Genomic DNA, 18025 nt, shown 5'->3' on the forward strand with positions numbered 1-18025 from the left:
AAGTAATGGGAAAAGACCATATTCAGCTCGTTACTTTGTCTTGCTTCTTTTGTTAAGATTATTAGTCTTGGTTGGCAAATTAGTATGAGATGAGCGTTTACGTTTGCCAATGTTATTATTGACGTTACGTCTTGCCCAGTACTGTTCTATCATACTCATGTCATCAAAACTTGAGGCAGGTTCCCAGGTATCATATTCTGGAGGATAACCTTTCCATCTTACTAGGTATTTATAATTGCTAGTGTTATTTCCTTTATGTTGGATAATTGCCTGCACATCGTACTGTTGTTGGTCAGCGCGATTATTAACAACGTTGTCTGTAGAGATAAGTTTGATGTGCGAAGTAGGTACGTCGCGCGATAATAATGCACCTGTTTTATCCGTCAAAATGTAGCTACCATTTTTTGTGACTCCATGTACGACAAAGGGCCCCTCGTACCTTGGGTCAGTTTTACTATTTCTATTCACATTTTTTATCATAACTTCGCTATTAGTAGGAAATTGTTGATGTACAATGCGGTGTTTCTTTGTAAAATACTCGTTGTCAATTCTTTGAGTAGTCATAATACGGTTACGTATAGCAGGGATTACTATGTTGTTCATATTGTCTAGTTTATTTTCTAGTGCTTTAGCATATTGCTGACTAGAGTTAGGTATTGAGGATTGTGTATTAGAATAATCCTGGAATTCATTTGGTTGCCTATTATACATAAGCACGAATGGTCTGGAATGATGTAATCTAGAATATTTACAATTCATAGCATATTGAATACTAGGAAGGAAAAGATTCCACTCGTCCTTCTTGCCTTGTAATCTTTTAACAAGAGCTCGTTTGGCTATTCCAACAAACGATTCGTTAGTCGAATTACCCAATGGGTTATAAGGCAGTGAAAGTCTATGGTCAATACCACAGGTTTCCATTAATGAATTAAATATTTCATTAGTGAATTCTGTACCGTTATCTGAACTAAGTTTTTTGGGCCAACCAAAAGTGCAAAAGATATCTCTAAGTTCATTAGCTATAGATACTGCAGTTTTATCCATTAATGGTCTTAGAATTGTAAATCTTGTAAAAAGATCAACTAGAACTAAAATGAAATTGTGTCCTTCTGTTGATGTAACGTTCAGGGTACCAAGGTCAATACAGACGTGATCAAAAGGACCCTCTGGTAGAATACTACGGGGAGGGTGATATCCGTGTTTGCCAATATTAAATTGTTGACATTCAGGACAATTGGATACGAGCTGTAATGCATCTTTTTTAATATTAATCCAGTGCAAATTATCATTGTGGATTGTCTTTACAATAGCATCAGCCCCAAAGTGTCCAAGTAGATGTGCCTTTAATAATAGGTTATGACGTTCTTCTTCTGGTGGTGTCATGTAGTCTACTAGTTGTACAGCTCTTTGTTTTATATTTGTACTGTTTTCTGTAGTACGTTTGTTCTGTGACTTTGTAATTTTATTTTTTATGGAAAGTTGCTGAGGATTACTATCTCCCCCCAGTCTTTTTTCCGTATAGTCTGAAAAAAGACGAGAAAGTGAATCCGGCAACACATTTTCAATTCCTGGACGATGGATTACTCTGAATGTATAGTTGAAAATAGTTTCGAACCAATTCAGCATCATGGGATTAGGAATGTTTTGTGTGCCAAGATAAACCAAACTTTTATGATCAGTATACAGCGTGAAATGAAATCCATACAACTACTTGTGAAATCTTTCAAAAAGATAACAGATGGCTAACAGCTCTCGTTTAGTTGTCGAGTAGTTCATTTCTGACTTCGACAGTGCTCTTGCTGCGAATCCAATATAGCGAGTTTTATCGTCGATAATTTGATAAAGTACACCGCCAATTCCTGTGTTGCTAGCATCTGTAGCTAGCTGTAATTCATGACGCATGTCAGGTATAGACAAAACAGGAGCATTAGATAAGGCTGTCTGTATATTTCGAAAAGCCTGTAGATATTTGTCAGTCCAAATGTGTTCCAATGAACCTTCATTACGTAGTTTATCTAACGGTGCGGTCATGGTAGAGAAATTTGGGAGATGACTTCGAAAATAATTAGCGAGACCTAGAAAGCGTTGTATATCTTTTCCAGTCTTTGGTATTGGCCACGCTAAAGCGTTTGCAACCTTTCTGCTATCCAGTGAGAGACTATTGTGGCTAATAGTGAAGCCCAGGATGTTTACAGAAGTTTGCATAAAATGACATTTATCAACGTTAAGAATGAATTTAGCTGATGTAAGTCGTTCGATGACAGTAGTTATGCATTTGATATGTTCCTCAATATCGGGTCCAGTACCGATAGTTAAATCATCAATGAAACATGTTACGTATGGCAAGTCATGTAAGAGAGTAGTTAGCACACGTTGGAAGTGATTTGGTATGGGGGTCAAACCGAATGGTGCTCTACAGAATTGATATTGTTGACCGTTAAATGTGAAAGCTGTGAGTGCTCTATGCTCTTCAGCTAGAGGTAGACGATGAAAAGCTTGTTTGAGGTCAAGTACTGTGAATAGCGTAGCAGCACTCATTTTTTGATGCAACTCAGCTATCAATGGTAATTGAAAGCGGTCGGTACGATCTTTAATGAGTATTGCATTGATATGTCTGGGGTCTATACATACCCGTATATCGTCACTATAATTACCATTAGCGTCCTTCTTACGTACAGTCAACAAAGGAGAGTTAAATGCAGTATTAGGAGGGGCTATTTCAATCACGCCATCTGCTAACCATTTATCAACCTGTTCTTGTACTTTAGGCTGGATTGACAGTGCAATAGGATACTGTCGTCTATAAGTCGTTTTACCTGGCTCAGTTTCCAAGCGAACTATCGCTTCAGGTAGAGGACATGCAGATGTGCTAGGGATCTTAGCATTAGCGCTCAAATATGGCTGTAATGCGTCCATAAGTTGTTCACGCTGTTGGTGAGTGCCAGCGGGTGACTTGTTAGGTTTGATAGGTGAAGGGTCTATTGGATCAGGTATTGTAGAGATATTAGGACTATCCCACGTAACAGCTAAACCTGTCAAGTTAATGTTTAACTTAGGCATAAGATCTGTACCAATACAAATAGGTATATCTTTATCAAACTTAAAAATTTCAAATTTATGCAAGACATTGATTCCGTTATAAAATACTTTTATTTGATCTGTAATAGCAGTTCTAGGTACCAAGGTATTCAAACTAGCTAATTGTAATTTTCCTGAAACAGGAAAAGTTCTAACGTTTATAATTTTTGCTAGGTCAGGAGAGATCGTAGAAGTATTACACCCAGTATCAACCAAAGCCCAAGTACGGACATTTTCTATAGTGATGGGTACAAAAAAGGAATCAGTACGTTTGTTATTAAAACTGTGAAGTTTTGTATTAAACGGTTGCAACTTACATAGTGATGAGTAGTAGTGGATGTCCTTGACGGCTTCATCGTCAAGATCCTGTTCTTCATCGTGGTCTTGTTGGTTGGCAGGGTTGTACTTAGAAGCTTTTGTACCCATTGGTACATCTTCACTGCCAGTCAACTGAAGTGAGCGGAATGCTCGGGTTATGGTAGGTGCAGTAGAGGAGGAGGAGGCAGAACCAGCGGAAAGAGGTTGATTCCTTTTAGGGCAAACATTTAAATGCTCCCTAGTAAAAGGAGCGTTGCACTTAAAGCAACGCTTACTAAACGTCTCTTTGTTCATGCTGCCAGTTATACCCAGTTCCTGAGCCTTCTTACAACGATCAGTTGTGTGGTTGCACTTTCCATGGATAACACAAGTCCTTCCATCCGTACGGTGGTTTCTTTTATGAATACCACTGGGAGGGTTCAACCCGTTGACTTGAGAGGGTTGGTTATTGAACTTTCTGGTTGACGTATTGGGCAAGGTCTGTTGTTTCGTATGAAACTTTCTTGCGATACTTGAAAGGAGGTTGATATCATTTTTTGCCTCCTGGTCCAGACTGACGATGGCCATATTGACATGATTTTGGAGGCTGCCAGGAAGGGAGTTCACGAACAAGATAGCCAAAAAATCATCAGCTACGGGTGTGGCTTCACGCTTGAGCTTCAAGAAGCGGTCGGTGTATTTTTCCACAGATTCATCAGGTTGCATGCTGATGGTTAACAGCTCTCTTGAGGCGTGAGCTTGAGCCTCAGTGGATTCGATGCCGTATTTCAAGGTTAATTGCTCCTTGAATGTGGCCCAAGATAAGTTCTTCTTTACCCGTAATTCATCATACCATGAACGCTGGGGATGGGTAAGTGAGAAAGGGATGAGGCGCTGCCAATGCACCTGTACATCCAAACGATACGCAAAGAGGATGTCCTCAAAACGTCGGCTACACTCAGCAATGTCTTTATAGACAGGCAAGGCCGAGTTCTCCACATTACCAGTATATTGAAACAAAGGTAAGTTTTGAGGGACTACCGTGGGTTGACTGTTAGAACCGTTAATGGCAGAGCCATTGGTCTGTATAGCCAAGTTATTAGCCAGTTTTGCTTGCAGGTCCAACAAGGAGGCCAAGATGGTGGACTTGGTGGTGTATTCACGAGAAAGGTTAGCCAGTTGCTTTCCCGTAAGCTCTTGACTAGTAATAGCCGCAGCAACTTGCTCAACCTGTTTCGTCAAAGTCTGAATGGTAGCCGTTAAATTACGACCACCTAAGACCTGAGAAGGTGGTGCTGCGCCACTGATCTTGACACCAGCAAGTGGGGAAATGGGTGCCCCGGCTTCTACTTTGTCGTATTTACCCCATTAAATACTTATTATTCGTATGAGATTACTCAAATCTTATATAAAAAATAACAAGTACTGAATACATAATATTATATATTACATATTCTCTAAGACTCATTTACAATATTAACCATATACAATATTTATATTATTCAAGTTCAATACTAAAATTGACCTTGAGCACACTTCGGTCCCTGAATAATTTTATTTCCTATATAAAGGCGTAGTTTGATTAAATGGGTTCTCTCTCTCGTCTTGAAATCTAATAAAGAGGTTACATAGAGACTCATTCACTAGTTTTCAAGTACTATCTCCTTTTAATTCTCAAATTTTTATCTGCAAATATCTCATACTTCTTCCATCTCTATGTCTTCTGTATTAGAAATGGGCGAACCATGACTAGAGAGTTCCACCCCATTAACCATGGTAGATTTTTCAAGTCGAGGACCAATGAAAGCTGGATCACTTTCAGAAAAAAGAATTTCTTCGTTGGAAGCCAAAAGGTTAGAGTTGATAGACATGTTTGAGAATAGTGTAGTAGTAATAGAGTAAAGAGAATTCGTCAAAAAAAATGATTTATCCAAGAATAAAAAGGAACAAGAGAGGACGAGACTCGATAAAGAGATTGTTTTATTTAATAAGAAAATTGTACTCTATTTATACTTTTCATACACGGATAATATTTCATGTCATGGATTAATAATTAATGAGTATGATATAGCTGATGACAAATAGATAAGGGTTACGTGTTCTTCTATTGTTATATTTGTCATTGAATACTCGTATATGATTGACTGCGGCTGACTGTGATTTAGTTCCTGGATTTAATATAGTTTAACCGTGCAATTACGCAGCATCTTATCCTTAATGAAGATTATCCGAATTAACCTGTAGCTTGTCTATTGGATACATTTACATGTAGCTTATTAATACTGTTTTCATATCGAGTTATGAATGATGGATACATCACCACACAATTTATACCGTACTACCTCGGACCCTAAATCACATTATTATATTCTAAGACGTAGTTTGTATTGAATGGGCTCTCTCTCTCGTCCTTACTCAATAAAGAGGTTCAAGAGACTCATCGATTTTTCGACTTATTTTATTACTTTTATTAATCGAGAGAAATAACACGCCTATTCCACATTTTTTTCGATGAATTCTGACGTCGAACCCAATCCACAACCACCGCCAGCAAGCTCATCTCCAGATGAAGTTGCCACCTCGTTGAACAAGATATCTATCTCATCCAGCGATAATATGATCCATCCAACAAACGAAGAAGACACCCCCATGACCGAAGCGTCTTCATCCAACAACAACACCGAAACCCTCTCACCTGAGGATTTTATTAACAAACTTCGTAGTCAAAAAGCTGCCATGTTGAAGATTATTGACAGCATCAATGACCAAAATATTCAATTCGTAATGCAAAACAATTTCGACGGATTGGAGTCCAATGATAAAAAATTGGCCTTCGCTACAAAGTCCTTAGAACGTTTTGATAAGTTAATAGCTGATCAAGTGAATATTATTTCCCTTAATAGTGCGATGAAAGAGACTCCTGTCTCACGTCACATTAATAATAAGTATATTCCCAGCAAAGAACTTCCCAAGTTTAATGTCAACCCAACTGCAAGTGCGATGTATCAACTCACTCAGCATTCGGGTAACAAAAATAATAACAATGCCACTAATGAGCCATCTTTAGAAATGTTCTTGAGAGAGTTCGAAAGAGCTTTCAGGGATCATAATGTCTCAATTCAAGATCATTGGTTATCAAACTTGGAAATCTGCTTTGAATCTTGTGACAATAATCTCCACTTCGATTGGTTTTGCCGCTATGTCAAAAAGCCTGTTGTTGAATTAAAAAGAAAAGTTACCTGGGATGATGCTAAGGCCCTTTTACAAGAAAAGTTTGACCTTGCCTCTCAAACCACACCTCAAGCATGGATGAAGCTACTCCTTAACTTCAAGCAAAGGCCTGATCAATCCTTCGCTGATGCTTTACATCACTTTCGTCTTTTTTCAATTGATGCTAAGGTTTCATCCACTGAAGGCAATCTCCTCAATTCTCTTTTTGTATCAAGACTCTACACAACAAAGTTTCAAGATACTGTTATGGCTATAATTACTAACCATACAAAAAATTTACCTTCGACTGAGCCCGCACATCCAGGTCTTAGTATTCATGCTCCTTGTAATGCTCCCTCGCCATTAAATATGTCTTGGGACAACTTTGAAGCTATTTTAATGAAAAATATGGCCAATCTAGAAAGCTCTCTTCTGTATATCCAAAAGGAGATGCAGAGGGAACAAGTAAAGAAGCCAACTAATGATAATAGTGAAAATTATAAAAAAAGAAAATTAGCAGCTTTCTCACCACCCATCAATGAAAGAATTACTACTGTCAAGACTCTTCCTATCAGCAGTAACAACAACCACAGCAATAACAACAACAGAAAGCACACTGACTTTTATGAAAAAATTGCAGATCTCAAGCGTCGTGGTATCTGTACTTTTTGTGAATCTGCCAAATACACCACTGCTCATGCTGAAAATTGTGCTCAACGCAAACGCTATGATCAACGTAAATTGAACAATCAGCACAACAATAAACTTGTAAGTAATAACTCTTTAAATAATACGGACAAAGCTATTGCTAGTCTTGAGTTAACTCTCGAGCCTAACACTGCCTGTCAAAACCTTAATAAGAGCGAGACTAATAATCTTCACTCTTCTACTATTTCTAGTCAAAATAATAATATCAGCTCTGATTCTCCCTCTTGCGACTCTTCTTCTGAAGACGAATACGATAGAATTTATAAAGAGTTTGACAGATCTTTGATCTCGCCCTATTTATTTGACCATTTTGACTTTGTGACCATTAATGACGTTAATATTTTTGCTCTGCGTAATAATCATGTTGGAGACATTGACAATCCATTTAATTCTGACAGTGTGTCTTTTTCACCTGTTACCCCAATAACTCTTAACGGTGTTAACGCTTACGGTATCATTGATACAGGTGCTAACGTGTCTGTTATGAACAAAAAATTCGCTAATGATAATAATATTGACTTCAACCCTGTTCCCGGTAATCTCATCCTTGCTAATGGTTCGACGATTCCGCGAATGCAAACAACTCATTTCGTCAATATCGAGTACGATAATGTTGATCAAGTAATTCCGCATAAATTTGATGTCATTAATGATGATATTCTCTCTTATGAAAATAAGATTCTAATTGGTATAGATCTTCTACCAAAGCTCTCTATCCACTTAATGAATGTAGCCGTTAAACACAAGAGTACTGAAAAAGAAATTGATGATTCTATCATTGACAAAGCCTATGAGCCTAACATCTCTCGCGCTGGTACTGACAAAGAACAAAAAACGTTTGATCTGGCTATTAAATCTTATGTCGAAGCTAACAAAAAGCTAAATAAGAACACGTTATGTAACATAGAGGACGCAGTTTTGCATTTACCTACTCCTGAAAACTATGTTGCTAATGTAAAACAATATCCCATTCCTTATTCGGTTCAACCTAAAGTAATGGAAATAATTAATAGTTGGCTCGATGACGGTATCATTGTCCCCGCAAAACCTTCTGCATGGAATTTACCAATGACCGTAACGTTTAAGAAAAATCTTGATGGCACTAAGACAGATAAAATCAGATTAGTTTTAGATCCTCGTATGTTAAATAAGGTTTTACCTGTGGATAACCATCAACTTCCACTAATTAATGACATTTTTAACTCAATGACTGATGCAGTTGTCTTTTCTACACTGGACCTTAAATCAGCGTTCAATCAGTTCCCTGTTTTTGGCCCTGATCAACACAAGACTACATTTACTGCTCCTAATAATTTACAATACATGTACCGAGGTGCTCCTTTTGGCATTTCTACAATCAGTCAATTATTTTCTCGTATAATGTTAAATTTGTTTAAGGACTTGCCTTATGTGAAGTGCTTTGTGGACGATATCTGTGTTTTCAGCTCTTCCATACATGCGCATTTCCTTCATGTAAAGAAAGTTTTACAAATCCTCACAAATGCAAATTTAAGAGTTAATTTTGAAAAAACTTACCTCGCAAAATCAGCAGTTTATCTTTTGGGTTATTGTATCTCCGCTGAAGGAAAGAAAATTGATACCCGTAAACTTTCGAACATTCATGAATGGCCGAGACCGACCACTCAGAAGCAAGTTCAAAGCTTCTTAGGATTTGTAAATTATTTTAGACAGCATACACCTAATGCTTCATTTTTAATGGCTCCTCTGGATGCTTTACGTTCTCATGATGAGAAAATTAATGGTCCCTTTATTTGGACTTCTACACACCAGATGCATTTTGACAGCATAAAACGTATCTTATCCTCCGAATTGATTTTATCACATCCGGATATGTCACATCCTTTTTGCATAGCCACTGATTCTTCAGATTTTGGCACTGGTTGTTGTTTATATCAAGAGTTTGAAGTGACTCAATCTAATGGCGAAACATCTAAAATCAAAAGATATATTGGTTTTATGTCTCGTTCTCTATCAAGAAGTGAAAAACGTTACAGTGTCACAATGCGTGAATTGCTTGGTGTAGTTTATGCCTTAACCCAATTTCACAAATTTATATGGGGCACACGATTTACGTTATACACTGACCATAAAGCTTTATGCTATATTCATTCCCAAAAGAATGCTAATAGTATGCTTATTAAATGGCTTGACGTTATTCTTGACTATAATTTCAATGTGGTTCATGTTCGAGGATTAGATAATATCCTTCCCGATAAACTCTCTAGGTTATACCCGCCAAAGGAGCCGGTTGAACATGAACAAGATCTTAATGAAGGAAAAAGAATTGCTTCCTTTCGTGGTAATTACGCTACTTCCAATAATATTAATAATAAGAAAAGACATAGAGCTCATGTCAAACATAACGTTTCTATTAACGTTGTTTTAGTGGACCACAAGCCCACGACTTCAGATGCACTACCGTACGTCTACCCAGCCACACATAGTGACGACACTGTTAATTACAACAGGAATTTAGACATTTCTAGTAATTTCCATTCTTTTAACAAAAAATCTAATGACTCTAATGAGTATAATGACTTTAATCGGCTTCACGACAAAAACATCTTTTATGTTCAGTCTGCTCATTCAGTTTTCAAGGACTATTTCGTGCCCCCAGATTCTGAACATCGTGAGTTAATGACAGATGCCCACAACAAAGTTGGTCATTACGGTGCAGAGCAAATGGTTAAACGTCTTCACAATGAGGGTATTCATTGGCCAAATTTAATATCTGACTGTGTGAAGTTTGTCAGACAATGTAATGAATGCATGAAACATAATATCGAGAAAAAGGGATATCACCCTCTGCGTAGTACAGTGGCCGTCAAAACTGGTCGCATGTTTTCATATTTTGCCTATACGCACTATCTTCTTCTTCATTTCTTAGTTTATAGCGCTGAAATATAGTTCATTCGAAAGAGCAAACTCTGGACAATTATATGGTAACACAGACATCACAGTAGAACCAGTATATTGGTAGTAATTGGCACTTAAAGTCCGACGGTACATGCGACCAGTTTTGACGGCGTTTGTAAGTCAACATTTTTACACACTTTATTTAAAAAATCAATATTTAATCCAACGACCTTTTGCTTTAATAACTGCAGCACGCCTTTTCGGCATACTTTCGATGTATTTCTGGCATTCTTCTTTAGAAATGGCATACCAGCTCTGACCTATACGCTCCCATAGCGCATGCATACTACTTGGTGGTGCCTCATAGCTATGAAATAGCTCTCTCTTTAAATGTGCCCACATATGCTCTATGGGATTTAGGTCTGGTGATTGAGGAGGCCATTCCAATGCTTCAAATGGCTGCTGGTCAATCCATTCTTTCACTACCTTCGATGTATGCTTCGGATCATTGTCCTGCTGAAACACCATTTTGGAGGAATCCAAGCCGTAACTTTCCATTGTCTTGAGTAAATCATCTTTTAAGACCTCAAGATAGCCTTCACTATTCATACAATGACCAACATCAACTATCCATCCAACACCTTCCCATGTAAGGCAGCTCCAGACCATGATATTACCGCCTCCATGCTTGACGGTTTGCTGTACATGTTGCGAGTTCAATTCCTCATGGGGTAGTTTCCATGCATAAGCCTTTCCGTCGGATGCAAAACGATTTACTTTAGTCTCATCTGAGAATATGACCCGTTTCCAGTCATCCACAGTCCAATGTTGGTGCGATTTGGCCCACTGAAGGCGTTTCACGATGTTTTGGCTGCGTAGCAAAGGTTTTTGAGACTTGACAAACGCTATAAAGCCAGCTTTTTTAAGAACGCGGCGTACTGTACTATCACTTACAGATATTCCAAATTCTTCTTTTAGAGCTTTTTGGATCTTTACAGCGTTATTTTTTCTTCCTAAGGTGACTAATCTCCGGATGTAGTTCACCATGGGTTGGCTAATTAGAGATGGGCGACCACCTTCATCAACATTTCTACTCATCTTAAGAGATGAGCGGTACTTCTGAACAGTGGTACGACTAACACCAATTTGTTTTGCTATTTCGCTGTTTGACTTCTTGGATCTCAGCAATAAGTAGATGTTGTTTGCTTTGTCATTTGAAAATGCACGCATGTCGGATCTGCAATGGTATAATGTCTTAATGGCGTGCTGCAATTTAACAAAAGAGCACTTACATGTAAATAATATTACGATGAAAGAAGAAAGAGAAGAAAAAATAAGAAAAAATTACAATTAAGCCACATTTTTGTGACTATATTATGTTACTTACAAACGCCATCAAAACTGGTCGCATGTACCGTCGGACTTTAAGTGCCAATTACTACCAATATACTGGTTCTACTGTGATGTCTGTGTTACCATATAATTGTCCAGAGTTTGCTCTTTCGAATGAACTATATTTCAGCGCTATAAACTAAGAAATGAAGAAGAAGATAGTGCGTATAGGCAAAATATGAAAACATGCGACCAGTTTTGACGGCCACTGTATATACAGTTATTATCCTGGTGACCATTACGCTATCGACTTAGGTGGTCCTATGCATACCACTTCAATATCTAATAATAATTATTTTATGGTTATCATTGACGTTTGTACACGGTTCTGTATACTTCGTGCCCTGGCCGACAAAAAAGCAGATACAATTTTACGTGCACTGATCGATGTCTTTTGCATAATGGGGTTTCCTACAAAACTTCAAAGTGATAATGGGACTGAATTTAAGAATTCTCTCTCTAAAGATTTAGCTAATGCTATGGGTTATGATCATCGATTTATCACTCCTTTGCATCCTTCTGCTAATGGTTTAAGTGAACGCTTTGTTCAAACTGTTAAAAAATTACTCGCTAAATCTACGAATGGTGTTGGCAATGACTGGGATGCATTCCTTCCTTCCATTCAACTTGCAATGAATAACCGTATATCTAAACGCTTAAATTCTACACCTTTTTCTCTCATGTTTGCACGCAAAATGATTGAACCTTATGGCTTTAGATCTGATAAAGACAAGCTTAAGGAAGTCAAGGGTAAACCACCTATGTCGCATGAAGAATTAATGAAACGTATCGACTATATGACTGATATTGTTTTTCCTGCTATTGCTGCTAAAACGAAAGCTCAAGTTGAACTTGAACAAGCTAAATTTAACGATTCGCACCGATTAGCTGATTATGCACCTGGCTCTCATGTCATGGTTCGTATTCCAACTAAATCCGGTCAACTCGCTCCAGCTTATGAAGGGCCATTTACAGTTGTGCGTAAGAATCAAGGTAATGCCTATATCTTACGTGATGAAACTGGTGTCCTGATGCCTCGTTCTTATACCACTACTGAACTGAAATTAATTTCCAATGAAGAGATTATTGAACTTGATGATGAAGGCAATGAAATTCAAAGCTATGAAGTTGAAGCAGTTCTTAATCACCGAGGTCCTCCAAAAAACCGTGAGTACCTTGTACGTTGGAAAAACTACAGCAGTGAATGGGATGAATGGCTGACAGCTGATAAATTTAATGATCCAGACATTCTACGTAAATATTGGAAAAATATGGGACAAAAGTATGTTCCTCCTAAAACCGCTAAAATCACAAATTCTCCTTCTTCTTCTAAGGTACTAAAGACCAACCCATCTGGTACGATTAGCACTATGATGAAGTCTGTATCCCTAGATGATGACAATTCTAATTTGGCTGATGTCGCTGCACATTCAACCAACCCAAATTTTAAACGTTCATATCCTCACTCGATATCGCGCCAGTCTAAAAAAGCTCGTCGTGATAAACAACACAGACATTCCACTCCAAATGTGCCAGTTGCTGCTACTCGTACCAGCAAGAGATTGCGAAATTCCTCTTCATAAAAAAAAAAAAAAAGTGTTTTTCAAAACAAGTCACTTTTTTACCGTAATCTCACACTGGTGGGGGGCTATGTCGTATTTACCTTAATAATTTTCTTAATGTCGTGTGAGATCACTCAAAAGATTCTTCAACTAATAATTTGACTGTATATCATATATAGCCCAAAGTGCTATATACGATAAACAGCCCACACAATTTATACCGTACTACCTCGGACCCTAAATCACATTATTATATTCTAAGACGTAGTTTGTATTGAATGGGCTCTCTCTCTCGTCCTTACTCAATAAAGAGGTTCAAGAGACTCATCGATTTTTCGACTTATTTTATTACTTTTATTAATCGAGAGAAATAACACGCCTATTCCACAGGAATTATTTCTGGTACCTCAGGAGTTTATTCTGGTAGGGGATATGCTGTCATTGAATGTCCCAATTCATCAAAGATGTCCTTAACTCACGCAGTCAACTGGAAGTTTTCTTCCATTACAGACCTGCAAAACAATCAGGAAGATCGCAATTGTGATTCACTTGTTTACGCTCATTGGAGATCCATGCCTCCTTATTGTAGATATTGTCATAGCTCTCATCACGCTATTGCCGACTGCCCCGTTAAATTAAGTCTTATCACTTGCTTTCATTGTAACGAAAAGGGCCACATGTCCAGAGGCTGCCCCCGAAAGAATGTTCCTGCTAATTCTAGTACCCCACACAAAAAATCTCGTAAGACCCCCCCTCAGTCCTCTCCATTCTTTCGCAAGCCTGTTGCCTCGACTGACTCTTCAGTGAGTGATCCCAGTCCTTTGCCTGATTCAGGTACCGCTTCCATAGATGACTTGGAAAGAACTAATCCAGCTGAAGCGACGGTTCTTCCCGTTCCTACAGCTGCTTCTACCGCACCTTCCACTAAAAAGCTAGGTACGGCGGCATCCCGTTTTGCTACTCCTCGCGTTACACGCTCACAAACGGCTCAGTTGACTCATAGCAGCTCTTTGCCTGACACTGCCATATCCTCAGATCCAATTGCAGCTGTTTGTTCTTCTTGTCGTCAATCTGACCATAAGACCAAAGCTAATCGCCGTTGCCCTTTCAATGCCAAAAACTTGGCTTTGATTGAATCTCTTGTTGATTCTGAAATGAATGCTGATCAAATGGAGCTTGATGCTGAGTCCTCGTTACCTGACCACCCACCTGCCCTCTCTCCTCCATCTCACCAGGAGATGAATGAGAATAATGTTTCCAACCAACAATAATTTTGTCTTAATGATTAATCAAAACATGCTAGGCCAAGATAGTTACACTCACTATCCAAGAGTGTCAACTATCGCAACAACATCAATCCCCAACCAAAACTTTACAACTAAACCTAATTTTAATATCTCTACTCTAAATTGTCGCGGTCTCCGTAAATCTTCTAATATTACCTTACGTAGTCACTTTATTTACTACCTTCGTACGCTTTCACTCGATCTGCTTGCCCTTCAGGAGACCCATGCGTCTTCAATCTCATTGCAACAGATCTTTCATACACAATTCCAAGCATCAGATAGTCTGTGGTCACAACACTGTGGCCTTGTATGTTTCTCTCCTGACTTATCCCTAAGCAACTCATCTATTAGCATTTGCGGTCGTCTCATCACGACCACTGTCTCATAAAAATAACGCATTTGAACCTGTTTGTGTAAGTGTTATATATGCCCCAGCTGCAAGAGGTGAACGTCAGGTATTTCTGTCACAACTTTTGTTTAACTCGTCCAATCTCAATACCATGCCTAATCGTCAAATACTCCTTGGCGATTTTAACTACTCTTATGCTTCGCATTTATCTACCACTCCGCCTAGGCAGGCTCCTTCATCTTGGCTCCATTATATTGACAATCATTACCTTGACGGCGTTACTCCTTCTGATCATCCATCTGAAGCCACGTTTCATAACTCTCGCTCCAGATCCTGCATTGATTATATCTTTGTCTCTCATGATTTGATTGACTGCAAAGTATCATCATCTACTACTTTTGTTCAGCCCGCTTGGACTGACCATACGTTAGTGAGTTTGCGTCTTCATTTGTCCTCTCCTGTCTCCACCTCTTCAGCTCCATCCCCTCGAGTTGGCAAAGGCATATGGAGAGCACACCCCCGTTTAGCTCTGTCCAAAGACTTTCGCGAACAGCTATCCATCGGAATATCATCCGCTCTGGCTTCCTTCCCTAGCACTATGTCTGCTCAAGACAAGTGGGACTCGTTGAAGATAATAACCACCTCTTTGGCCAAAAAATTCTCTAGAAAACAAAGCTCTCACCTGAAATCAGTTGAGAAAATCCTTCAGGGCAAACGCAATAGTATTAATCAATCCATCCGTCGATACCCTTCCAACGCTCCTAGTCTGACCCCCCAATTATTTGTCATTGAAAGCCAACTTTCCTCGATTCAGCAGTACCATGCAGAAACTTTGGCCCTGCGGTCTGGGCTGCGATGGAGAGAAATGGGTGAAATTTCAGCTGGCTATCTAAAACGAACCATTGCACATCGTCAATCTCGTCAATTGATAACTACACTTAGCCATCCTTTTACTAATACAACATGCTCATCCACGACAGAAATGCAGAACGCTGCTATAGCGTTTTATGCCGATCTGTACTCACCAGATCCTATTGACGACCATGCAGTTAATGACCTGCTTGACTCGTTGCCGAATTCCTTGCGTCTTACCGCTATTGATAGCTCGTATGTGTCTAGTCCTATCCTCTGGGATGATCTCACTGAAGGTGTCCGTCGATGCCCGTCTAAGAGCATTCCTGGTTTGGATGGTATACCCTACGAGATCTTACGTTTACTTTTTTTCCACCCTGAATGCAAGGAACTAATTTTACAAGTATATAATGATGCTCTCTCTTCTAGCGTCTTCCCAAAAACTTGGTCTAATACTTGTGTGTCACTCTTACCAAAAAAAAGGCGATTTATCGAACCTCAAGAATTGGCGACCAATCTCGCTCATAAACACCGATGCCAAAGTGTTCACGCGCATCCTCAACACTCGTATCATAGAGTGTGCGGATGCCTTGGTATCACCGTTTCAAACAGGCTTTGTCCGGGGGCGTTTCATTGCTGACAATGGACTAATGATGAAACTTATAATGGAAGAGGCCCGTATCTCCAGGTCTACCTCTATTGGACTCCTACTCGACCAGGAAAAAGCTTACGACCGTGTTCACCCTGATTACCTTCGACGTGTTTTGTTGCATTTCGGTTTTCCCCCATCCATCGTTCAATCCATTGGTACATTATTTTTCAACACCACACTCCAGCTGAATATCAATGGTTTTCTTTCTGAGGCTGTCCCCCAGCGACGTGGACTTTGACAAGGAGATCCTCTCTCTCCCGTTTTGTTCAACCTGGCATTTGAGCCTCTATTGCGACGACTTCTGGGTGACCCCTTCCTCAAAGGTTTCAGTCTGCCTCGTCCGATTGATTCTTTGTCCCCGCCTGCGATGTCTACCCCAATCAAGTTGCTTGCGTATGCCGATGATGTGGTCTGCTTTCTTCAAGATCCGTCCGACCTAACAGCATTGAACCACCATCTTCAAACATATTTGAAGTGTTTTAAGTATTTTAAAATATGAAAAAGAAGAATTAACGAGACCGAACAATAGTTCTAAAGTCGAGTTACTTTTATTAAAGAAAGATTCCAAGGCTATTTATATTAGTTGAGCAAGACCTGAGATTAAATGACAAGAGATAGTTACGACCGATATGATTTGACATGTATAAGAAAAATTATATAAACTGATGTTCATAATCAACTGTTGAGATGAAAGTGATACTTGGCTGTTCAGAGCAGTGATAATTATCAGGATCTATTCTTATTCAAACTCATTTGTAAAGATTTAGCTTAGAATGGTAAGACTGTTATCTTATTGACATGTCAAAACATGACAATATTCACGAGCGTCTAATGCTTTAGTCAATCTCAACAAAACTGAGGCATTTCCTTTGTCCGGTTCTCCCTCGGTGTATCATTCTTTGTGGCGTTCCCCTCTTCTCAGTAATCGGATCTATTCCTGGAATGACCGTACTTCGGATTCACCAGTGGTATATTTGGGCTTTCCCTTACATCTCACAGTGTCCCAACGTAATCAATTTCTTGATACACTCTTCAAAGGCATCGAGTCCTCCTATCGTATCCACTCACAGAGATCGTTATCCATTAGAGGTAGAATTACCATTGTCAACTCGCTGATTCTATCTCGTTTATGGCATGTATTGCGAGTGCTGTCTGTCCCTAAACGCTTTCTCCACCGGGTACGTTCAGCCGTATCTTCTTTTGTTAATCATCGCGCCTTCCCAAAAATCAGTTTCTCGTCGCTACGCCAACCTAGGCAGTACAGGGGACTTGGGCTGCTTGACCGACACATCCAACAAGGTGTACTTCAACTTCGATGGCTTTTACCTTTATTACAGTCATGTCCTCTGTATGATCATCCTGCTTTGTGGTCCCAACCCAGTATCCAGTCATCGTTTGTTATTGCCCGTCTGACAAACTGGTTTTTCTACTATTGCCAACAATCTTTCCCGACCACTCCTACCAATTGTGATTACCGGCTCCACCTGCTTTTCGGCCCCCATCGTCCAGCAGCAGCAAAACATATAGACAGCGCCTTTTCTCTGCTGTTCCGAGCGATTGATTTACTACCTCGTTCATTCTCGTCAGTGGTCATTAGCAAAAATACAGCTTTGTGTCTTCCTTTGTCTGCTGTGGCCTTGCCTTCAGACACTTTTCATCTATCACGGACTACAGCTGGTTTGCCTTCCTCCATGGCGTACATCATTGACCCCACCAATAACCGACTGCGTCCTAAAACGCATGAGGAACTGCTGACACATCC

At 39.3% G+C, this 18025-nt stretch overlaps 7 protein-coding genes across 7 annotated transcripts; 4 read left to right on the forward strand and 3 right to left on the reverse strand.

Moving 5' to 3' along the window:
* Window positions 1-30: 30 nt before the first annotated feature.
* On the reverse strand, window positions 31-1383 carry RO3G_15133 (uncharacterized protein; the record flags this gene model as incomplete). Its single annotated transcript, XM_067669717.1, has 2 exons — window positions 31-590; window positions 753-1383. The coding sequence occupies 2 exons, from the start codon at window positions 1381-1383 to the stop codon at window positions 31-33; spliced, it is 1191 nt and encodes a 396-aa protein (XP_067525818.1).
* A 324-nt stretch (window positions 1384-1707) lies between these two features.
* On the reverse strand, window positions 1708-5246 carry RO3G_15134 (uncharacterized protein; the record flags this gene model as incomplete). The annotated part of the gene is made up of 4 exons (XM_067669718.1): window positions 1708-2555; window positions 2655-4721; window positions 4891-4936; window positions 5079-5246. 4 exons carry the CDS (start codon window positions 5244-5246, stop codon window positions 1708-1710), a joined length of 3129 nt encoding a protein of 1042 aa, XP_067525819.1.
* Window positions 5247-6024: 778 nt separating this feature from the next.
* On the forward strand, window positions 6025-10736 carry RO3G_15135 (uncharacterized protein; the record flags this gene model as incomplete). The annotated part of the gene is made up of 4 exons (XM_067669719.1): window positions 6025-9613; window positions 9701-10072; window positions 10209-10282; window positions 10470-10736. 4 exons carry the CDS (start codon window positions 6025-6027, stop codon window positions 10734-10736), a joined length of 4302 nt encoding a protein of 1433 aa, XP_067525820.1.
* Window positions 10737-11963: 1227 nt separating this feature from the next.
* Window positions 11964-13145, forward strand: RO3G_15136 (uncharacterized protein; the record flags this gene model as incomplete). The annotated part of the gene is made up of 1 exon (XM_067669720.1): window positions 11964-13145. The coding sequence occupies one exon, from the start codon at window positions 11964-11966 to the stop codon at window positions 13143-13145; it is 1182 nt and encodes a 393-aa protein (XP_067525821.1).
* Window positions 13146-13588: 443 nt separating this feature from the next.
* RO3G_15137 (uncharacterized protein) lies at window positions 13589-14395 on the forward strand (the record flags this gene model as incomplete). The annotated part of the gene is made up of 1 exon (XM_067669721.1): window positions 13589-14395. The coding sequence occupies one exon, from the start codon at window positions 13589-13591 to the stop codon at window positions 14393-14395; it is 807 nt and encodes a 268-aa protein (XP_067525822.1).
* A 515-nt stretch (window positions 14396-14910) lies between these two features.
* RO3G_15138 (uncharacterized protein) lies at window positions 14911-16262 on the forward strand (the record flags this gene model as incomplete). The annotated part of the gene is made up of 2 exons (XM_067669722.1): window positions 14911-16014; window positions 16188-16262. 2 exons carry the CDS (start codon window positions 14911-14913, stop codon window positions 16260-16262), a joined length of 1179 nt encoding a protein of 392 aa, XP_067525823.1.
* Window positions 16263-17514: 1252 nt separating this feature from the next.
* RO3G_15139 (uncharacterized protein) lies at window positions 17515-17604 on the reverse strand (the record flags this gene model as incomplete). Its single annotated transcript, XM_067669723.1, has 1 exon — window positions 17515-17604. The coding sequence occupies one exon, from the start codon at window positions 17602-17604 to the stop codon at window positions 17515-17517; it is 90 nt and encodes a 29-aa protein (XP_067525824.1).
* Between the last annotated feature and the right edge of the window lie 421 nt (window positions 17605-18025).

The sequence above is a fragment of the Rhizopus delemar genome, genomic scaffold (assembly GCF_000149305.1).
Source record: "Rhizopus delemar RA 99-880 supercont3.15 genomic scaffold, whole genome shotgun sequence".
In the NCBI taxonomy this organism is placed as follows: domain Eukaryota; kingdom Fungi; phylum Mucoromycota; class Mucoromycetes; order Mucorales; family Rhizopodaceae; genus Rhizopus; species Rhizopus delemar.